The sequence below is a fragment of the Hydra viridissima genome, unplaced genomic scaffold (assembly GCF_058129835.1).
Source record: "Hydra viridissima isolate aposymbiotic clone 2 unplaced genomic scaffold, HvirCarnegie_v1 scaffold_1, whole genome shotgun sequence".
Taxonomy (NCBI): Eukaryota; Metazoa; Cnidaria; class Hydrozoa; order Anthoathecata; family Hydridae; genus Hydra; species Hydra viridissima.
Window position 1 is genome coordinate 38,154,838 of NW_028324300.1, and position 19,728 is coordinate 38,174,565.

The 19,728-nt window shown below is 28.1% G+C and overlaps 1 protein-coding gene across 3 annotated transcripts; it reads right to left on the reverse strand.

Annotated features, from left to right (window-relative positions):
• Positions 1-1,419: 1,419 nt before the first annotated feature.
• LOC145192409 (cellular tumor antigen p53-like) lies at positions 1,420-16,668 on the reverse strand. 3 transcript variants are annotated; one of them, XM_090066667.1, is made up of 9 exons: positions 16,322-16,668; positions 13,456-13,520; positions 11,370-11,410; positions 4,868-5,095; positions 4,390-4,699; positions 4,017-4,230; positions 2,291-2,480; positions 2,084-2,181; positions 1,420-1,909 (listed from the first exon to the last, which is right to left on the reverse strand). In XM_090066667.1, exons 1-9 carry the CDS (start codon positions 16,348-16,350, stop codon positions 1,825-1,827), a joined length of 1,260 nt encoding a protein of 419 aa, XP_089922793.1. In that variant the 5' UTR covers positions 16,351-16,668; the 3' UTR covers positions 1,420-1,824. The 3 variants fall into 3 exon arrangements, with proteins under 3 accessions (XP_089922793.1, XP_089922800.1, XP_089922806.1); XM_090066674.1 differs by lacking the exon at positions 16,322-16,668 and adding an exon at positions 15,116-15,214; XM_090066680.1 differs by having other exon boundaries at positions 1,735-1,909; positions 2,080-2,181.
• Positions 16,669-19,728: the final 3,060 nt, after the last annotated feature.

Sequence of the window (19,728 nt, forward strand, 5' to 3'; positions counted from 1 at the left end):
CAACTTCACACTTAGCCTCAATAAATTAATGATATTTATCTAACATTCTATTATTCTGTTCGCAGTAGAGCTGTTTCAAAGCAACAATGCTTGCATCTTCTTTATCAGGTAACTGTAATGAATTCTCTTCAGGTGAAGAGCTGGAAATTTGGAGCTTATCAAGGTTGAGTTAAACTTTGGATTGTACTATAGCATCCTTTATCATATCAATTTCGGCATGGCTTCATCCCTTAAATCTTTGGTTAAATAAATGATCAATCGCATACTCTATAGCACGTACTTCACAATGTGGAAACTTGTTAATCTTTGGATTGACAATATAGAGACCTGTCCTCAAACCTGTTAAGTATTTGGTCTGCCACGTTAACAACCAATAGAAATTCAGAAAAGACTTGTTGAACTTTGTAACTCGTTACTCAGAGCATTGAGTTTTAGTGCAACAAAAATGGTTATTTGTTTCTTTTAACCAATGAAAAGCGATGAAAGCATTTCAATAGGCTATAGAACTTCCGCCAAGTTTTTTTGCTTTAAACTGAACTGTCGCTGTGTGAAACTATTTACCATGGTCAGATCTGAGTTTTAAGCTGAAGTAATTTCTTTTAGTATTGGGGAGACAAAGGATATTTGCAATACAACTGAAAATACTATATTTACTTTCAACAACGTTGATTTTTTTAAAAAACTTCTGCAGGGTAATAAAGTAGATCTTCATGGCATGTTAATCATCATCGATTGTTTATCTTTGACATTGTTAATCATCATCGATTGTTTTAACATAAAACTTAGCTATCCTGTGATTGTGAAAATAAAATGATAAAAAAAAAATGTGCAAGAACTTAATACTTTCAAAATATAAAGTTTGCAAAATCCTCAGAAAAGAAGTCTGAAATTAGTTTGAAATTTCTATTGTTTCATAAATTTTTACTTAAGAAAAATGCTCCAAAAGAAATTTATTGGAAACCTCTGTATGAAACTATCTTTATGCATTACATCTTTACTATTTCCTTAAAAAAATCTCTCTTTTTTTTTTAGCTTTTCGCGTTTGAAAAAGATTTTTTTACTTCCTATAATTTTAGTTTTAGATAACAGTAAGTCCAAAAAAATGTTTGAAAATGCAACTTTGAATTTTAAGGTTTTAAATTTTATAACTAAAAATATTTGGAAATAAAAAAAAAATCATTTTAAACAGCACTGTTGCAACTTGCCCGTTGAAACCCCCCCCCCCCTCGGTCTCCCGTTATTCTTATTAAGGATAATAAAAATGCAGCATTTTGTGATTTTCTTCTTCTTCTTCTTTTTTTTTTTTAACTAATTTTAAGGCACCAGCAAAAGCTACAAGTACAGGAGCCCGTCCCACTGTACATTGACAACTTCCGATCAGGGATCTCCCGAGTTCTGTAAATGTTTGGAAATAAAAAATTTTTTAACACGGTACATAAATATTTTCTAAAAATAAAGGACTTCATAAAAATTTCAAAAGATTTTTACAAAGTATTCTCTTTTATAAAAAGAAATTGCTTCTTCTGGTCCGCATAAAATACCAAAACTATAAATTAATTTTACATGCTTATAACTTAGAAATAATAAATTTCTTTTGGTTATTTTCACATAAAAATACCAAAGCTAGAAAATAATTTTACAACCTGCTTTTTTTAAATGCTCTCAGAAATAACAAGTTGTTTTAACTAAGAAATAAAAAAATAAAAGGAGGAAAAAAAAAAAAAAAAAAAAACCAAAAAAGTTTTTAATAATAACAAAAGCAACATCAAAAAGTCCATAGGACTTAAAATTAACTTCGCGCTTATTTTAAAGAAACAAATTGAATTAACCCATCACTTCATCATCTGTATTTTCCATTTCTTGAAAAGCCTTAAAAACATTCCCGGGACTTGATATTGAAGAGTTGGGCCTAAACAAAAAATTCAATTTCTGTAATGAAATAAAATTTTATGCTGAAGTTATGAGTTTATTTACTGAATGCATTTAACTCAAATTTCAATTTTTCAAAACTATTTACAAATAAATAAAGCATCATTTTATCATCCTCAAAAGTCAAACTCCTTAAAAAAATTCATTTACTAACGATATGCTATCTGCCAGACTTGTATCAGCTTGAGGTAGTTGTGTTTCCAAGGTGACTAAGATTTGCCTCAAAATTTGATAGAAAACTGGATTACTTGTCTAAATGTAAAACTGTTCATTAAATTGACGTAAGCAAAGTTATTTTCTAAATGCAAGAGACTTCATTACAATTTTTCCAAATAGATTTTAATATTACTTAAATACTTACAGTGATTATAAAGTCTTGATCCCCTGTATTACTAGAGAGCTTTCTTTTTTTCTCACTCTTTCTCACACTTACTGTTCTGTTTCTTTTAGTTAAACTAGACTTTGGTGATCCTGACTCTTCGTTGCTTCTATCACGACCTGGGCAAGCGCAAACCCGTACCTCAATTACCTGACGGCCAAGTACATGTCCACTGAAAAATAATGAAAATTCTTATAATTATTTTATTTTTAGTATTTATTTGTATTCAACACTTATTTTGTGCTTAATATCTATTGGTCATTGACAAAACCCCCTACAAACTCATTACTATTGTTGTTTTAAGGTGGTCTAGTAAAAAAACAGTTTTTTTTTTAAAAAAAAATTAAATTTTTGTTATTGGTGTAGTTTAAAAGAGAAATATGTGTTCTTTAAGAAAATATGTGAACTTTCCGAAAATGTGTGTTCTTTCATGTTGTTGTTTTTTTTTATAACTAGGTTTTTCTAACATCTTTAAAGACATAAAATTTCCACCTTAGCAACAGCCTTAGCAACAAAGTGTTTTGGTTGTTTTTGGCCTAAGTTAATAACAAACCACAATATTAAAATTTTGCATAAGCAGAAACTTAGGGCTTTTAGTTAGTTTAAACTGAGCTTTGAAAATATACAGAACTATTTTTTTAATAGCTGAAATTTTTGAGCTATTACTGCTTTTTGTATGAAACATTTTTTGTGGTGATCTAAAATCTTTATATACCATTAACTAACTTTATTTAGATGGGTAATAAAAAGTAATAAACAAAGGAGTTTAAAAAAAGAACTTCTGGACACAACAAGTCTTGAGCATGAAAAAAACAACTCTTTGTTTTCCTTTCTTAAACAATCTTCTATTAGATTTAATGTAAGCCATTGTAATACATCTATTGAACTTCAGATATTGAAAAATCTTGTTGAGATCATTAGTATAAATCCTGATTGCATAACAACAATAACTTTGTATTACAAAATATGCTGCTAATACTTAATTTGTCTTTGCCTTTCAAGAAATTAGTCATGAGATTTTGAAGCCATTAAGAAGCTCTTTCTCATATCCCATACAATAATATCATTAAGTCTGTTCATATCAATTTAATGAAATGTCAGACCTGTCCAAATGCAAAACATGTTATATCTAAAGTTATTAAACAAGAAATTGAGAAGATGAAAAGATTTATTATTTAAAGATTTAAAGATTTATTTATTATTGATTTGAATATTTGTTGATGTGCATTTTCAGCATAAAAACATTAAAAATTTTTAAAAAATGCATAAAAAAATGAAAGTTATTAGGAAAGAATATATTGATTGAGAAAAAGACTACAATGAAGAAGAAAGTTATTCTAAATGATCATTTTTTTATGCCATTAGTTCTCTCTTTTTGTTTCTATAAGTCTCTTTTAAATGAGATTTTCAGTACTTGTACATCTATCTATAAGTATTTAAACTAGAATTAAATTAATCCTTCAAGTATTTGAGGAATTATGAGATGATCTTTGAATTTACCCCCTTCTTAATTTTTACAACTTTCTTCTTCTCTCTTCAAGAAAATAGATTTTTTGCTATTGTTGGGTTTATGTCGCTTAAATGAAAGTAAGGAACCATGAGATTAAATATTAATAAAAATTAATAAGACTAATTGGGACCATGAGATTAAATGTTAACAAATTTTAATATGGCATTGATATTGTATTTACTGGAAAAATAAACTTACTTGCACTCTAAGATGAAAATAACATCGATTCTTCGCTTAGAATGGCTACTATGACCGCATGAGTTAAAACACATGAATGATAGTAGCTCAACTTGGTACTCAGCACCAACTTGAGGTCCACTGTATGGCATTGTAACAAATAAACGGCCGTCATCAGAATGATTATAGTGAGACTGACGATTACTGGCACGAATAAAATGGTAACGTGGAGTTCCTAGAAAACAAAAAAAGATTTGCTAAATTTTAATTTAAACCTTTTGATTGTTTGATGCAGGATCTTAAAAAACTCTATCATCTTTTGATGCAGGATCTTAAAAAAAAAGTTAAAAAAAAAATTAACTACCAAAAAAAATCTGCTAAAAAAAAGGTGCACCTTCTTCTTCACCTTCAGCATGATTGGAGCATCTTCTTACTGGCTCACTCAAAACATGAGTTCCTTTAAATACTGGTAAAATTTTGACATATGAATTTGCAGGGGGGCGACTTCCTGTCTTAAACATAAAAGGGCACTGTGATGCTCTTTGAACATAAAGTTTTTTCAGCGTTGCAGAGAATGTATAATCAGCAGATTTTGTAGCGCTATCAGTATGTGGACCAAGATAAAGTTGAAAGTTATATTCTCCAGGAAAGTTGGTTGTATCTGGAAGATCCATATTTGTCTGCATTAGCCCAGTATGTCCATGCTAAAAATCATTCACTAACAATAATATCAATAAAGATGATATATCTATAAAATGAATAGGGGTAGAAACTAAAAGTGAACAAGGGTCAGAAATTTCAATAAAAATGATAAGATCTGTTGATACACAAAAAACCAAAAACATTCTAAAAATAAAAAATACAAGACCAACCAGTCCCAAGTGGGGATTATTTGAAAAATTATTTGGTCTAGGACATGAAGGCAATGAATGCTCCATAGTGTTTGTTATGTTTGAAACATTTGGTTGGGCACATGTAACATCGCCAAACATAGAACACCCATTAGTATAACCAGTTATTGGTTGAATATGATTGTAGTGAGCCTGTGGTGATGAATGTTCTTGTCCATAAAATGCGCAGTCACCATTTAAAAAAGAAACCTGTTGATAAGGTAAAATAAATTACTGTAAATTTTTTTTTTTTTTTTTTCAAAGCATCATAAAAAAGTTCTTACAAATAAACTTTTCAAAAGTTTTAAAAAACTTAGTGCATTAAAATTGCTAATTCTAATTTTTTAAACATTATAAAAGAGTAACCATCTTTGATAGACTTTTAAGACTTTTTTTTCATTAGCTTTTTTTTTGTTTTTTTTCTTAGTATTTGGGGTCCCTAACATTTGCCACGCTTTTATGGCTCTGATTACCACTAATTTCAGCCTTAAGCTCATTGTTATGGTTAGCAAAACCAAGTTGGATTAAGAGAGTTAAAGGTTGAAGTTTATCACTAACAAGTTCATTAGTTCATTACTTTTTTTCTATTAAATCTGTTTTATCAAATTCACATAAAAAAACAAAAAAAAAACATACTGAAAATGTTATAAAATAAAAATAGGCTCACAGTTTTAAACTGTGTTTTATTCTCAAACCATTTATTTTATTAATCTATGTTAGTTTCATTTTTTATACTAGGTTGCATAAAATTTCTAATTATGACCAGTTTAGTCACATTTAGGTTTTTCTTTTTAATATTTTGAGAGGATGATAGATATGAGCAATGGCTTCCAGAGTCAGAAACAGAGAAACAGCAAACAGGTTGTTAGTTTCTGAGTTTTCAAGGTTAAGTTATCGTGAACAGACAAAAGCTTCAGCAAAAGATATGAAAAACATGTTTTTTTAAACATAGAAACATTTTATTTTGAAATAAAATTCATTTCTTTGAAACCGATGATGGTTTTTAGAAAACCATTAAGAATAGTTGATTAAACATTAGTTGATTAGAGTTTTTAGGAAACTGATGATGAGGGAGGAAAGTCGAGTAGCTCCAGATAATTGAAGCGTTTTTTCCGTACATTTTTTTCTCTTTTTGAAAGACGTTCTCTGATTTTTCAAATAACTTTACAATTTTTCTGAGTTTCATGGTCTAGACTGCAAGTTTTTCGATACAAAATTGTAAAATAGTAAAAATTTTCAAATAATTCGAGTTTAAGCTTGTCAAGTTTCATTTTTATTCAAATTTTTCGATCGAGTTTCACAAATTTATCAAAGTTATTTAACTAACAACATACAGGCGCGGATTTAAGGGGTGGCTATTGTGGCAATGGCCATATAATTTAAATTTAACGGCAGCCACGTTAGTTTTGGGTTTTTTCGCTCAGGGAATATTTAATAAAAATTTAAATTTGTCTGCTGTAATTTACGAATTTTGGCTATATAGATTCCTGCCATGGCTACAACGGTTCTTATTATACGTTCCCGACGTTTTATTCAATCAATAAATGCTGTGAAAAAATGCTAAAATATCAATCTTTTATCGAAATTTAAACCGTGAAAATAAAATGTGGCCACACAGTTACAAATTCCTGGATCAGCGCCTGCCATAAGTATTTGAGAATATAAGCCAATCAAATACTGAATCCGTCATGTTGTTAAGATGGTGTTAACAATTTATTAACATCATGTTGACAAAACGACGGTTCAAAAAGTTAATTTTGTAATTTTAAATTAAAAATAAGAATCGGATTTGTTCAAAAACAAATTAAAATATTAAACAACATATTCCAGACAGAAACTAGCTTTGTTGTATGACATGGTTCGTGTTTGACATTGGTCCTTGTAGTAAGTAAAATAACAGCTCCAGTGAACCATTTCTTTTGTTATTATTAGACACCTGCATAACGAGCTTTAAGGTGGTAGAGCACAAAAAAGACACTTTTCATGAAAGATTTAAAAAAAAGTTTTAAAAATATGCAGAAATGCTTCACTAAGAGAAATGAAATGTTTTTGCAAAAAAAAAAAATTTGAAAAACTTTACCAAAAACCCATAATGGCGCAAAAACAGTGTAAATAAAGATCTAATTCTTATGTTTTCAAAACACGTTAACTTGAGTTAGACTTAAGAACCATTAATTAAACTTTGCAGATCTGTTAATGAACTTATTTTATTCCATTTAACAGATAGAATTTTAATTAGTCCTTTTATATGTAAAGATATGACCTATTTTTTAAGATAAGTTAAATTTAGTACGATTTACAAGCAGTTTAAAGAAGTTAAAACTAAAAATAATGAGTTTTAAAAACAATTAAATAAAATCTATCTGTCAAATGAATTCTAATGTTGTTAGGAATATGTCCTGAAAATTTCAGAACAAAAGCTTTATTCAATCAGAAAAAATCATGTTTTGAAATCTTGATAAAATATGAAAAACTCAACTTGCAGAAAAAACAAAAATAAGTACAAAATAAAGAAAAACAAAATTCTCAAAATTCAAATTTCTTTAAAAGCAAAGTTGATAAATAAACAATAAAAAGCATGATAGACACAACAAAAAGACAAATTAGCTTGCAATTTTGCTCAACGTATATAATAAACGAGGGTATGTTTGTGGTTGCTATGGCGTTGCTAAGGTAAATAATTTTGCAAATGTAGATTTTTAACACATTTCCAAAAATAGTTTCAGTTTCATACTAACATCAAAAGAAAGAGGATAAAATTTTAGATAAGATGAATGAAAATTTTTTTTTTTCATATTTTGATCAAATATTTGTATTTTAATTGTGCTCTACCACCTTAAGTTCCATAAGATTAAGAAATAACGTTGTTACGAGAAGGTACGACATGCTGTTATTTCTTTTTTTATAAATAGGTAAAAATTTTAAAGTCAGTCATAACTTTCTTGAATTTTTTTTTTCGTTAGCTCACATTCAAGTTCGTAAACGTTCCTGCTTTAAAAAATTTTACAGAAACTTTGTCAAATTCTAATTAAGTGATAGTTAGGTGTCCACCAACGTAAATAAAAAAAAAATAATTAAATTTTGTGAGAAAATTTTATCATTTTTTTGTGTATGTGTTACATATTTGTTTGTTAACGACCTCTTACGCCAGGCCTTTCAAAATAACGCTATTTTTTGGAATTTTTACTTAAAAATGTCATGTCTAACGAAAACGTTTGGAATTTAAAATCTCGTATGTATAACAGTTCGTAACTGGGAATTTTTTCGTAATTCAAATGTCAAGTGATTAACAACATCTTTTTCTTAAACGGAAAATTTTTACATCCCACACAATAAAGTGTTTGAATTAATCGGCATACTTCTTTTTGTTTTCCTCTTTTTTTTATTTACTTATTTATTTTTTAAATGTTTATTTTCATTTTTTAATTTACGTACTTGAAATGACCTGCGAGTTTTTATACTTGACACATAACAGATATTGAACTGACAAACTCAAAAGTTTGTCAATTCAAGTTGACAAACTCAAAAGTTTTTCAAATCAGCTAAATACATAGGTATTTAGCTGATTTGAAATAAATACATAGGTATTTAGCTGATTTGAAAAACTTTTGAGTTTGTCAACTTGAATTGACAAACTTTTGAGTTTGTCAGTTCAATATCTGTTATGTGTCAAGTTAATCAAATTATATTAGATTTGAACAGTTCTAAAACTGTGTGTATTTTTTGTCAATAGTTTTTTTACTTTAAGGCTTTCGTAACTTTAGCAGACTTAGGCAACTAATATTCTGTTAAAAAGCTGATTATTATAATATTGGTGACAAAAGCTTATTGTGACGAAGACCTTGAAACCAAAATTGCAGCTCTGTAAGTAACTGTTGGTACTGTTTTTGAATGTTAGGTAATGTCATTTAAAAATTTTTTATATTTTTTCAGGACTTCTATGAAATTCTAGACATTTTTACAACAGCAAGCAGGAGTCAAACATGGAAATACCTCATAAAGATGGAGAAAAAAGGTGTCAAAAAAAACTAAACCTTTCGCAAAGTGGTACAAATTAGGAAAAGCTAAACCTAATTTACTAAAAATGAAGACATCATTCCTAAGCTCAACTCCTTATAAATTCAGCGATCCAAAGCAATTGCCTTTTGATTTTGTAACGGCAGTTTTCATCTGTGAGGGTAAACTTCCTTTTAATACAGATAAAGGGGGAGGATTTCATTGGGTTATGAACGTGGCTGACCCAAATGACTGAAAAATTAAACTAACTCATAGCTAGATCGCCATCGACAATTCAAGAAGAAACACACAGATGGAGTGAAAATGAGATAAAGCTACTGAAATCGAAAAATCAACTGTAAAAATACTAAAAATATATCCAATGAAATAATAAAACAAAATCCTACAAAAGAATAAAACACATTCAGACTTTAAAATCCATACTTCTCAAAAGTTGCGAAATATGACATGTCTATTTTTCTCCCCCTATGGTCTTCAAATATTTTTAAAAAATTCAGAGGTATCATTCTACCGCTAAATCGGCAAAGCAACTAACGGTAAATAATTGGTAATTTCTGTGTGATTGTTTGATTTGGTTTGGAGTTCATTTGCTGCTATAAGTCTTCAGTTATATTTCCTTTAAACTATTTGGTTGAATACTTATAAAGAATCAAACTGTTTAATAGTCTTGTTCTTTATAAGTATTCAAAGAACTAAAAAAAAAAACACACACACAACTCGGCTGTTTGTTTGAAACACCCCGTGTTATGTTATTGAGCAGGTGTTTTAATCGTAGGGTAAGGTTGCTAATATTGTACCGATGTCTATATTGTACTTTTAACATAACTCGTTATTTTTACAACCCACAAGAAATTTTTTAATTTATTTTTTATCTTTGCTGAATAAAATTAAGTAGTCAACTGTTTTTTTTGTCATCCAACTGTATTAAGGCCAGAGTGAGGTCTTGTTGGTTTGTTATTGGAGATTTCTTATTTTAGGTTTTCATGGCTTAGCGTATTTCACTTAAGAAAGTAGAAGATATGATTTGTTCAGTGTATTTATGTTAAAGCATAATTTATCTAAATTCAAAATAAATACCTAGAATTTAAAATATCTTATTTTTAGTTGTCAAATTTTTTAACTAACTGAATGTCAGATTAGTTGCGTAAATTGTACCGACGCAACCATTCTGACCGCTAAAAAATGCGTGTAAAGTTTAGCAAATTCCTTTTGAGATTCCAATTAGAGAAATATCCATACTTACAAAACGAACTTCACCACTTAAACAAAAAAAGAAAAATTTCAGTATTACTCTTATATTGACAAACAGTCCTTAAAAAGATGCACTCTCTAGTTCAGTTTTACCAATATGTCAAGGCTGGTGTCATGTTGACTGTGCAGGTGTTAATCAAAAACAGACACAATATATCTGAAACTTTTGCCAAAAATAATGTTTTTATGTATTTTATTTTACAATATTTAGTGTGGTTGTTTTTAAAACAGATATAGTATATATTGTTTTACACTATTTAATATAACTATCTTTAATACCTACCTTCCTCCTCTATTCTAATCTTAGCTAACCCATTGGTAAACATACAATTTAAATAAAAATTGTACCATATGTGCTGATACCTGTTTTCGGCATTTTCCAGAATAAAAAAAATTCAAGTTGCATAGAGTTTATTAAATAAAAAACTTCATTTCATTATATTATGGGGAGTTAGGTGTTATGTTATGTTATATTAGAATATTTCTAATTTCTAATTTTATAAAAACCATTCCTTTTAATCAGTTCTTTAAATCCCTTAAATCTAAAATCATAAAATATTTTCAAAGCTGTAAAGTAATTGAAATCAAGAAAGTTTCCTTAATTGTACTCTTAGCGCTATTTTTTTAGTTTGATTCTTCGAGACATAACGCTTTTTAAATTTTGAGCTTTTTAAACATCTTTACAACAAACAATCCCTAAATTATGAAATCCAATTGAAAATCCAGATTTCTACTCAGTAGGTTGTCTACATTTTTTAATTTTATCTTAGGGGGTACAATATTGGCAACCTTACCCTAAGAATTAAATTAGATGTTTTAACTGATAAAATCCAAAAACGATTATTCCATGATATTCTTGATAAATTTGTCAAATAAATTTTTCCATGTAATTAGAATTTTTACCATGCAGTTAAAATTTAACGCTTTGAAACCTTATTGTAAATAAATAAGACAATAGATAAAAAAAAGGTGGACGCAAAAATAAGACAGTAGATAAAAAAAGAGGTGGGCGCACAGACATTGCTTAAGTTGTATCTTCCTTCTTAAATGTCTTTAGTTCAACATGTTCTTTTTTTTAATTCCAAAGTTCTAAGATTTTAATTTTTTTCCATAGCAAAACCAAAAGGTGCATATTAGCACGCTAACGTAAAATTTTATTTTGGGTCAAAAAATCATGCCAATTTAAATAAGAAAAAAACAAAAACATGAAACTTACCACAGAACTTGTGGAATCGTGAGAATCTTCTGATTTTAATACTAAAGATAAATATACCTAAAAAACTTTGTTTTTTTTTTGTGAATATACCGAATGTAACATGTTAGATAATATTATGGGAATATATATACTAAACTGTATAAAATTTTTAAATTGAAAATAAAAAAGCAAAACAAAATAGAAATAAAAACACAAAACAAAAATTAAAAAACAAAAAAAAAAAAAAAAAACAAACTAAAAACAGTTTCAAAAGTTGTTAAGTTTCAAATATACAAAATATAATATATAATGATAATAAGTATAATATATGATATATACATAGCAGCCGAGAGAAATTTCAGGCCCCGGGGAATTTTTCTTAAGGGGCCCTCATTATGACCAATTATATACCCAGGACCAAAAGAAGCGTTGAAAATTAGAAATAAAAGTTAATTAAATCTTTCAAAAGTTAAAACTAAATCTTTTGTAAATTATTTTAAAAAATTTGTTTGTACACACACGGAGCCCCGGGAATCTTCTTCGTCTATCCCCCTCCACCTCCATCTCCACCCCCTCCACCCTCTCGGCGGCCATGGATATATATTATATTATATTATTATGATAGAATATTTAAGTGTGTACAATAGAATATTTAATTTGAGATTTGAAAAATTCACTTTTGGTTTAAACATGAACTTATTTAGTTAACTATCAATATGTAAAATTATCATGTAATAAATTTTCTTTTAAATTTATTTATAAGTACAATATTTACTTTACTTTTACAAAGTTACAAAGCAAAATTTTGTGAATGTAAAAACCACAACATTGTGTGAAATCCGGTGTAAAACTCGACGAGCAAATATGAAAGTAATCAAATCATACGGAACTAAGAATGCTTTAAGAAATATTTTCTAATCAGTTGTAACTTTAAAAAATGACACCGTGTACAACTGCATATCACGACCGTTCTCGAGTCTTAGTATTGTATAAACAAAGATTTTCAGCCAGATTTTCAAACAGATTTTCAGCCCGTCAAATACCAGGGCTTCTTGATATTCTAAAATCTTGTATTCGTCCCATCAGCAGTTAAGACACAAAAATTGTCCGTTTTCGTCAGCGTTCGGACAGCCATCAATTGCAAGTGAAAGAGACGAGCGCAGTTTAGCTTCAAGTAAAATACACCGATAAAAAGGAAAAATCTATTCCGTACTATAAAACAAAAGTGGAAGCTTTGAAATGATGCCGCAACAAGTCCACAGCTTTTAAAACAACAACTTGAGTTGATAACAGCGTTTAAAAACAAAGTTGAACGAAAGAAACGCACACGTTTAACTATCTGAAAGTCTGCCAAACTTTGAGTTTGAAATAGCAGAAAGATTTAAAGAATAAGAGCTGACAGAGATAGGTGGCGGAAAAAAGGACGGAGGTATATAATGGAGATTACACAGAATAAATTTTTTAAAACATTTTCTTAATTTTTTTATTTATTTATTTTTTTAAGGAGAAGACAAAAAGTAGTTCAATTTAAAAATTCCTTTATTTAACTTGTTTTTAAAAAAGTAAAAACCAGGAATTTTTTTTTTTTTTTTCATAGATTAAGTTTTAATCATTCCCCTAAGATTCTGGCGAGATTTATTCGCGCCGAAAATTTGCCGTAAACAAAAAGACCCGTATGGCAAGTAATAACCGTCACACAGTATGGTGAGAAAACCTGTCATCTAACACCAAACCAAAAACAGCTACCCTAATTTTCTCATCGTGTTTTCAACTTTTAAAATGTAAGTAATTTACATATCTTTACCCTAGTATCATTTCTATTATTAAGGAAAATAAATTCTGTCTACTAAAATGGTAAAAATAAAGAGGCGCGAATTGCTGATGTATAAAATTATTGACAAATTTTACTTTTATAATGGTAAAAATTTGCTACAAAAAAATTTAAAGTAAATATTCACTTCTCTTATTCACTTGACATTTTAAATTCTTTTAATTTATCAAAAGTTTAAAATCTTTTTTTCTTCGGTGTTTTTTACTTATTGAAAGAAAGAAAAAAAATAAAAAGAAAAAGAAAAAAAGAAAAATTTTACAAGATAAAATAAATTACCTGTCTGATGGATACTCATCAGTTGCTGGAAACAAGTTGGTGGCGCCGCATGGTTCGTGCTCATTCTAAAGATAAAAATGAAAAAGTAATCAGAATAATGGATAAATAAAGAAATAAAGAAATAAATAAAAATAAAAAGTTTTCTTTTTAAATTGTAAGTTATAAAATATATAATGATAAGAAATTCAAAAAAAAAAATTTAATGATGAGAAATTCAAAAAAAAAAAGTCAATTTTAACGGAGATTTTTTTTTTTTTTAATTTAGTTTTAGTTTTTTTAAGGTTTGTTTATTGATGTTCCTATATTCTCGATTTGCGTATTTTTGCCTAGTTACGTTATGGTCCGTCGTTTTTTTAATTGGCTTAAAGAAATGGATTTGTCTTAAATTGCATTATACATTTGATTATTTAAACATCCTGAAATTTTGTTGAAATTAATACTTCTTATAATCCAAATTACTCTTTCACCTGTAGAAACCATTCTTTTTTTTCTCCTTTTTTCTATATTATGTGAAATTCTTTAGAACAAAACTTTAGTCTTAACAAAATTTTAGTCTTAACAAAATTTTAGACTTAACGAAACTTAGTCTATAAATATTACAAAATATACTATAAATATATTATAAATATTATAAATAATACAAAAACATCCCAAAAAATTTACTTCCAGATGGATGAATTTAAGAATTTCAATTTTCATTAAAAGTATAAAATGTTTTAAAAATAAAATGGTTCAGTTAAGATGCAAATAAACTTCAGCACAACCTTGGCCGTTTGAAATCCTCCCTCTTTTGCTTAGCTTTTTTCGTTTAAAAAAAAAGAAAAAAGCTAAAATCACGAGTAGATAGCCTCATTCAAGAAGCAATAAGAAGAGAATAGGAAGGGGAGGGTGCTGCCTCACCCAAACAAAAACATTCTTTGCATAGTATACATAATATATCTTGGCTAATGTACGAATTAATATTATGTAACTTGTAATATGCGCATGATTCGCTTTATGAAGGTCATGGGAGATCAATTTTTAGATATCTTCTCAATGAATCAAAGTTAATGTAGATAAAGCCTAAGACATAAAAAAATAAAGCACTGTACAAGAACCAATCTAATGCATCAATCTGGTAACTCTTCACAATTTTTATTCCACAAAGTGGCACATCAGAATTTTCAGGAAAGTTCAACGATCAAATGTTTAATTTATTTAAATTTTAGCAATAATTACAATAATTATACATAATAATTATAATAATTATACGTATGCAAAAGCCAGTTTATCTTTCAGAGCATTAATAAAATTTATTGAAATGCTTGAAGGAAAAAATTTTTGAAAAGTTTCTTTCAATTTTTTTGTTATGAAATGTTATTTGAGTAAATTGTGATTTAAAAATCATAAAAGAAGAATGAAACTTAAAGGACTTAAATATATTTACAAAAATGTTTATATATGATACTCGTATATGATATTAATAAATGGTATTTATAAAACTGTTGAAATAAGAAAACTTAGATTTTTCTAAAAGCAATGTTTTCATAGCAATGAAGTTTTAATGATACGCGACAGAAACTCCAATCGCTTTAAAAACTTTTACCAAAAAAACTTTTTAAATTTAATAAACTTTCTTTTGAACGAAATCCATGCGTGTGAATGTTTTCGAAAGACTTACCGACCAAATAATTGCACGAGATGCCGTAAAGGATTTTTTTAGTTAAAAATGTGTCGGGCCGTTTTCAAACAAAAACGGCCCTAATAATGCGTATTACGTTGTGCAAAACATACTCTAGTTTACTTGAATTTTAAAATCCAAAAATATTTTCTCCCAGGGAAGTTTTTCAGTAATCTTTAATAAAACAAATAACGTATTAGTAAATATTTATCAATTTCAAAAACGCTGCATTTCACATGAATTCCACGCCTAATTAAAATTTCTCTTTAAGGATTTTGTAATCACTTAACGTCACACAGAGAATGTCTATTTTTAGAGTGAAATTCGGATGCCTTTCTTAGATGAAAGAATAGCCTGGCTTATAAAGTAAATTTTTTTTATCCATACAAAAAATACAAATATGCTTTTTACTTTTACATCAATTAAATCAAATTTGATGGCGTTAATACCATTATCATGGTGTATCCAAAATATAAAAAGATGCTAGTGTGACCAGAGATGGATAGTTTGGTCATGAAATAATGTACGGAATAAGCAAATAAATAAACTCCGGTAAAAGCACTGGTCAAAAATGAACGCCACCACCAATGATAATCCTGCATAATTTTTAAGCGATTAAAGTTTAGTCTTTGAACTTAAGCAACGCTGATGGCATCAAGTGGAGGTTGAAACATGAGAAAAATCAAGTGGAGATTGAAACATGAGAAAAATTAAGAAAAAGTTGACAAGTCTAATTACTAAAAACAGCTTTTAACTTTTCAACCAAAATTCTTCTTATTTCCAATAAATATATAATTAAAAGTAGGGGGAAAAAAGTATACGACAACATGACAGTTATTACTTCATTAACATGCATACATACATACATACATACATACATACATACATACATACATACATACATACATACATACATACATACATACATACATACATACATACATACATACATACATACATACATACATACATACATACATACATACATACATACATACATACATACATACATACATACATACATACATACATACATACATACATACATACATACATACATACATACATACATACATACATACATACATACATACATACATACATACATACATACATACATACATACATACATACATACATACATACATACATACATGAATACATATAAAAACACATACATACACACATACGGTAATAAAAACGAACCCCTCTTCCATTGTATTCCAAATAACCATTATGTAAAAATTAAACGAAGGTAGCCTTTAGGTTTTTTTTTCAAACGTCCCCCCCGTAAATACTTGCAATAGCTTGAGCAAAGATTGTGACTAATTTTATAAACCGTTAGAATTAAAACTTCTAAGATAATTTTCTTTAATATTTTATCAATTTTTAATGCAAAATAATGATTGATATGTCTGCAAATATGCTGGCATGTTAATAAAAATCTCTTTATGATATTGAGTTAGATATGCATTTTTGTTTGCTCGAGCTCACGTGCTTTATTTGCTGACATAGAAGAATTTGATTTTCCTCTTGAAATGCGCCATATTTATTAATCTATGATTATATGAACGGATACTTTTTTGTGAGTTACTCTAATTAAGCAAACAATGATGTCATTATTTACCGATTACGTAGACGAACATTCTTGAACAAAAAATTCAAGCAGAGGTTTCTGGTGGTTTGAAAGCCCTATGCAATATCAAATCTCTAAAGCTTCAAAATCTGTTTCAATGTTTAGCTTCATTTATTTCTGTAAACTTTTCAAATTTAAACTTTCCAAGTTTTGTTTTTAACTTCTACTTCTACAAATTTATTTTTTAAAAATCTATTTATCTATATTTTCGAAAGATACCGATTTGTGATACCCTCAAATACTTTTGAGTTGACAAATTTTTAGGTCATTAATCAAATCATTAAACTGTGTCACTCTTTTATCCTATATTAAAACGTTTAGAACCAAAGGTTTATTATTACTGCAGCCCTAAAAGTTAAATTCAAAATATTTGTTATTATCTCATTTCATCTTTGAGGATAAACTTATACTCTTGAGATTTTTAGAAATAATCAACACCAATCTAATTGGTACATTTAATCGGATAATAATTTTACAAATGATTTTTTAAAAGAGTTTTGGGTTATAAAATATGAAAACGAAACCAAAATTGGAATGTACATTTTTTAGGATTTGAAAAAAAAAATTTTTTTTGATATTGCAAACGTTGCAATTTGTTTTAATATATACTTTTAAAGAAAGAAGTTCTTTCAGAGTACTTTAATTCAACTGAACCGTAAGCCAAATATTTACACATTAAGCGCCAAATAACATTATCCGTATATTCGCTAAATAAATATAAAATATAAAATAAATAAATTGTAAATATGGAGCTGTGAGTTCCTCTAAACTCTTGCTATATCATAACATTAAAAGAGAACTTTTTAACAATTGATGTCAGATTAACGCCCAACAATCTAATGAAACACCCTTTTGTTAAAGTATTTGCTTAAGAACTCAAAACACCCACACATAAATGTTTTAGAGAAATCTTAGAGATCACTGAACTGATAAATTGTTCTAAAGAGTTAGCTTTTTAACCTCGCTTACCCAATAGTTGAGCCAAACACGGATATTTAGTTTTGCAAAAAAGTACGGTTTGAACTTTAAATCTGAAAAAATCCCCCAAAGATTTATTTGTTTTTAAACATCTCCATACGACATGCACGATAAAACGTGGGCTAAAATTTTTCTTAAGTCTAAGCCTTAGGGAAAATAACATTGGCGCATCATCTGACATAAAAATTAGACATTAGGTAATTTGTTTTATGAAGTAAAAGCTGACTTCAATAAAATATACTCTCAGCCATAAGTGACCATCAAATAATTAGATTTTTACCTTTTCGTAAGGTAATCAAGTGTTATGCAGGAAGTTATTTTAGTTTTAAACATAAATTGATAAAATTTTTGAGGTAAATTTTTATCAAAGATCAATTTTTAAAATAAACATTGAATTCAAGATTTGAAAATAAATAAAGCTTTTAAGTAATTTTTCCAAAATAAAGGTTTCTGGGCATGCAGCGGCAGCAATGCTATGTAGACAACCAGCCAGTTAATATCAATAAACAAAATAGAGTTGTTTGCCAAGATTTGACCTTTTTCTAAAATTATTTTTGAATTTCAACTGCTGGGATAATCTTTTGTTTGTGATAGTTTAACTTTTAAAAAATCTATTCAAATCCGAAAATAGGTAAACGTTATGAAATGTGCATTGAAAAGGAACAATTCATTCATATAAGAAAACTTGCATGCTTATTATGGGTTTTTGTTTTTACATTTAAACAAAATATAAATTAAGTTTAAATGCAAAAAACAAAAACCCATAATAAGCATGCAAGTCCGAAGATGTTCTAAATATTCGTTTTTAAATATTCGTTTTTTTCACGTTTCTCTGTTTTAAATAAAAAAAAAGTTGTACAAAGGTATTGGAAACATTAACTAAACTTCGTTTAGCAGAATGCAGTTAAAAATTTTTTGAACTGTTTTCCAAACAACAACAAAAACTGATAAACACAGAATGCAGAATTGATATTTTTTTTTATTGTTACTCAGTTAATATTGCGGCTTATTAAAAAAATTTGTCGGGAATTATAAATTGTAGCAGTTAAACATACACAGTAGGGAATCAAATATGTTGGGAATTATAAATTGTAGCATTTAAATATACATAGTAAGGAATCAAATATGTTTCTACTTTTGATCAAGTTTCTAGAAACTTCAAGTTTACGATGCGATAGAATTTATTCTTCTAAAGGTCATAAAAAGAAATCGTCTGACTGTTTATACTCCACGCTTCGTACGCATCATTAGTTTCATATGCATATCAAATTTTTATATATGTTGAAGTTAAAGTGCCACCACAAGGTGGTTAATACAGCAAAATTGCTGCAAACTCACTGTTTACATCGTTTTTCGGAAATGAACTATTAGATCTAATTCAAGTAAGGAGCCGGGTTTATTGATTTGTCGGGTTTACTAACGTCGGGTTTATTGATATGTCGGGTTTTATTCCAATATTGAACAGTTAACCCTAATTCCTGTTCTGTGCAGCTCGAGTTTTTCTAAAAAACTGGAATAAAGTTGCATAAATCGAAAAAAGTTATAAGTAATCGAAGAAAGAAGAAAAAAATGTTGAAATTAAGATTTTTTTAAAAGTAAAAAATTTCAAAAGGAAAATTTTGTGTTTTATGTACTTTTTAAGGATGTTAGTTTTTATTTGAATCATTCGAAAAATTTTCGAATCTGACGACAATGAAAAATTTACAAACTATTTCAACAGCATTATTTGTGATGTTTTAACACTTCTCACTTAAATCAAGGTATAACGTTTACCTCGAGTTACATTATGGAACTTATTCAATAAAAATTCACTTTTCTATTACTATTTTTCTAAATGCGTAACAGCATCTAGAAAGGGATCATAAGCATGGAAGGCCTAATATAATTACAAAGTAATAAAATTACTAAGTCGACAAAGGTTAGTGAAAGAAAGACGCTTGCATTGTTAGCAAAAAAAGTCTCTCGGTGTAACTAGTCTTCTATCGACAACACAAATCAG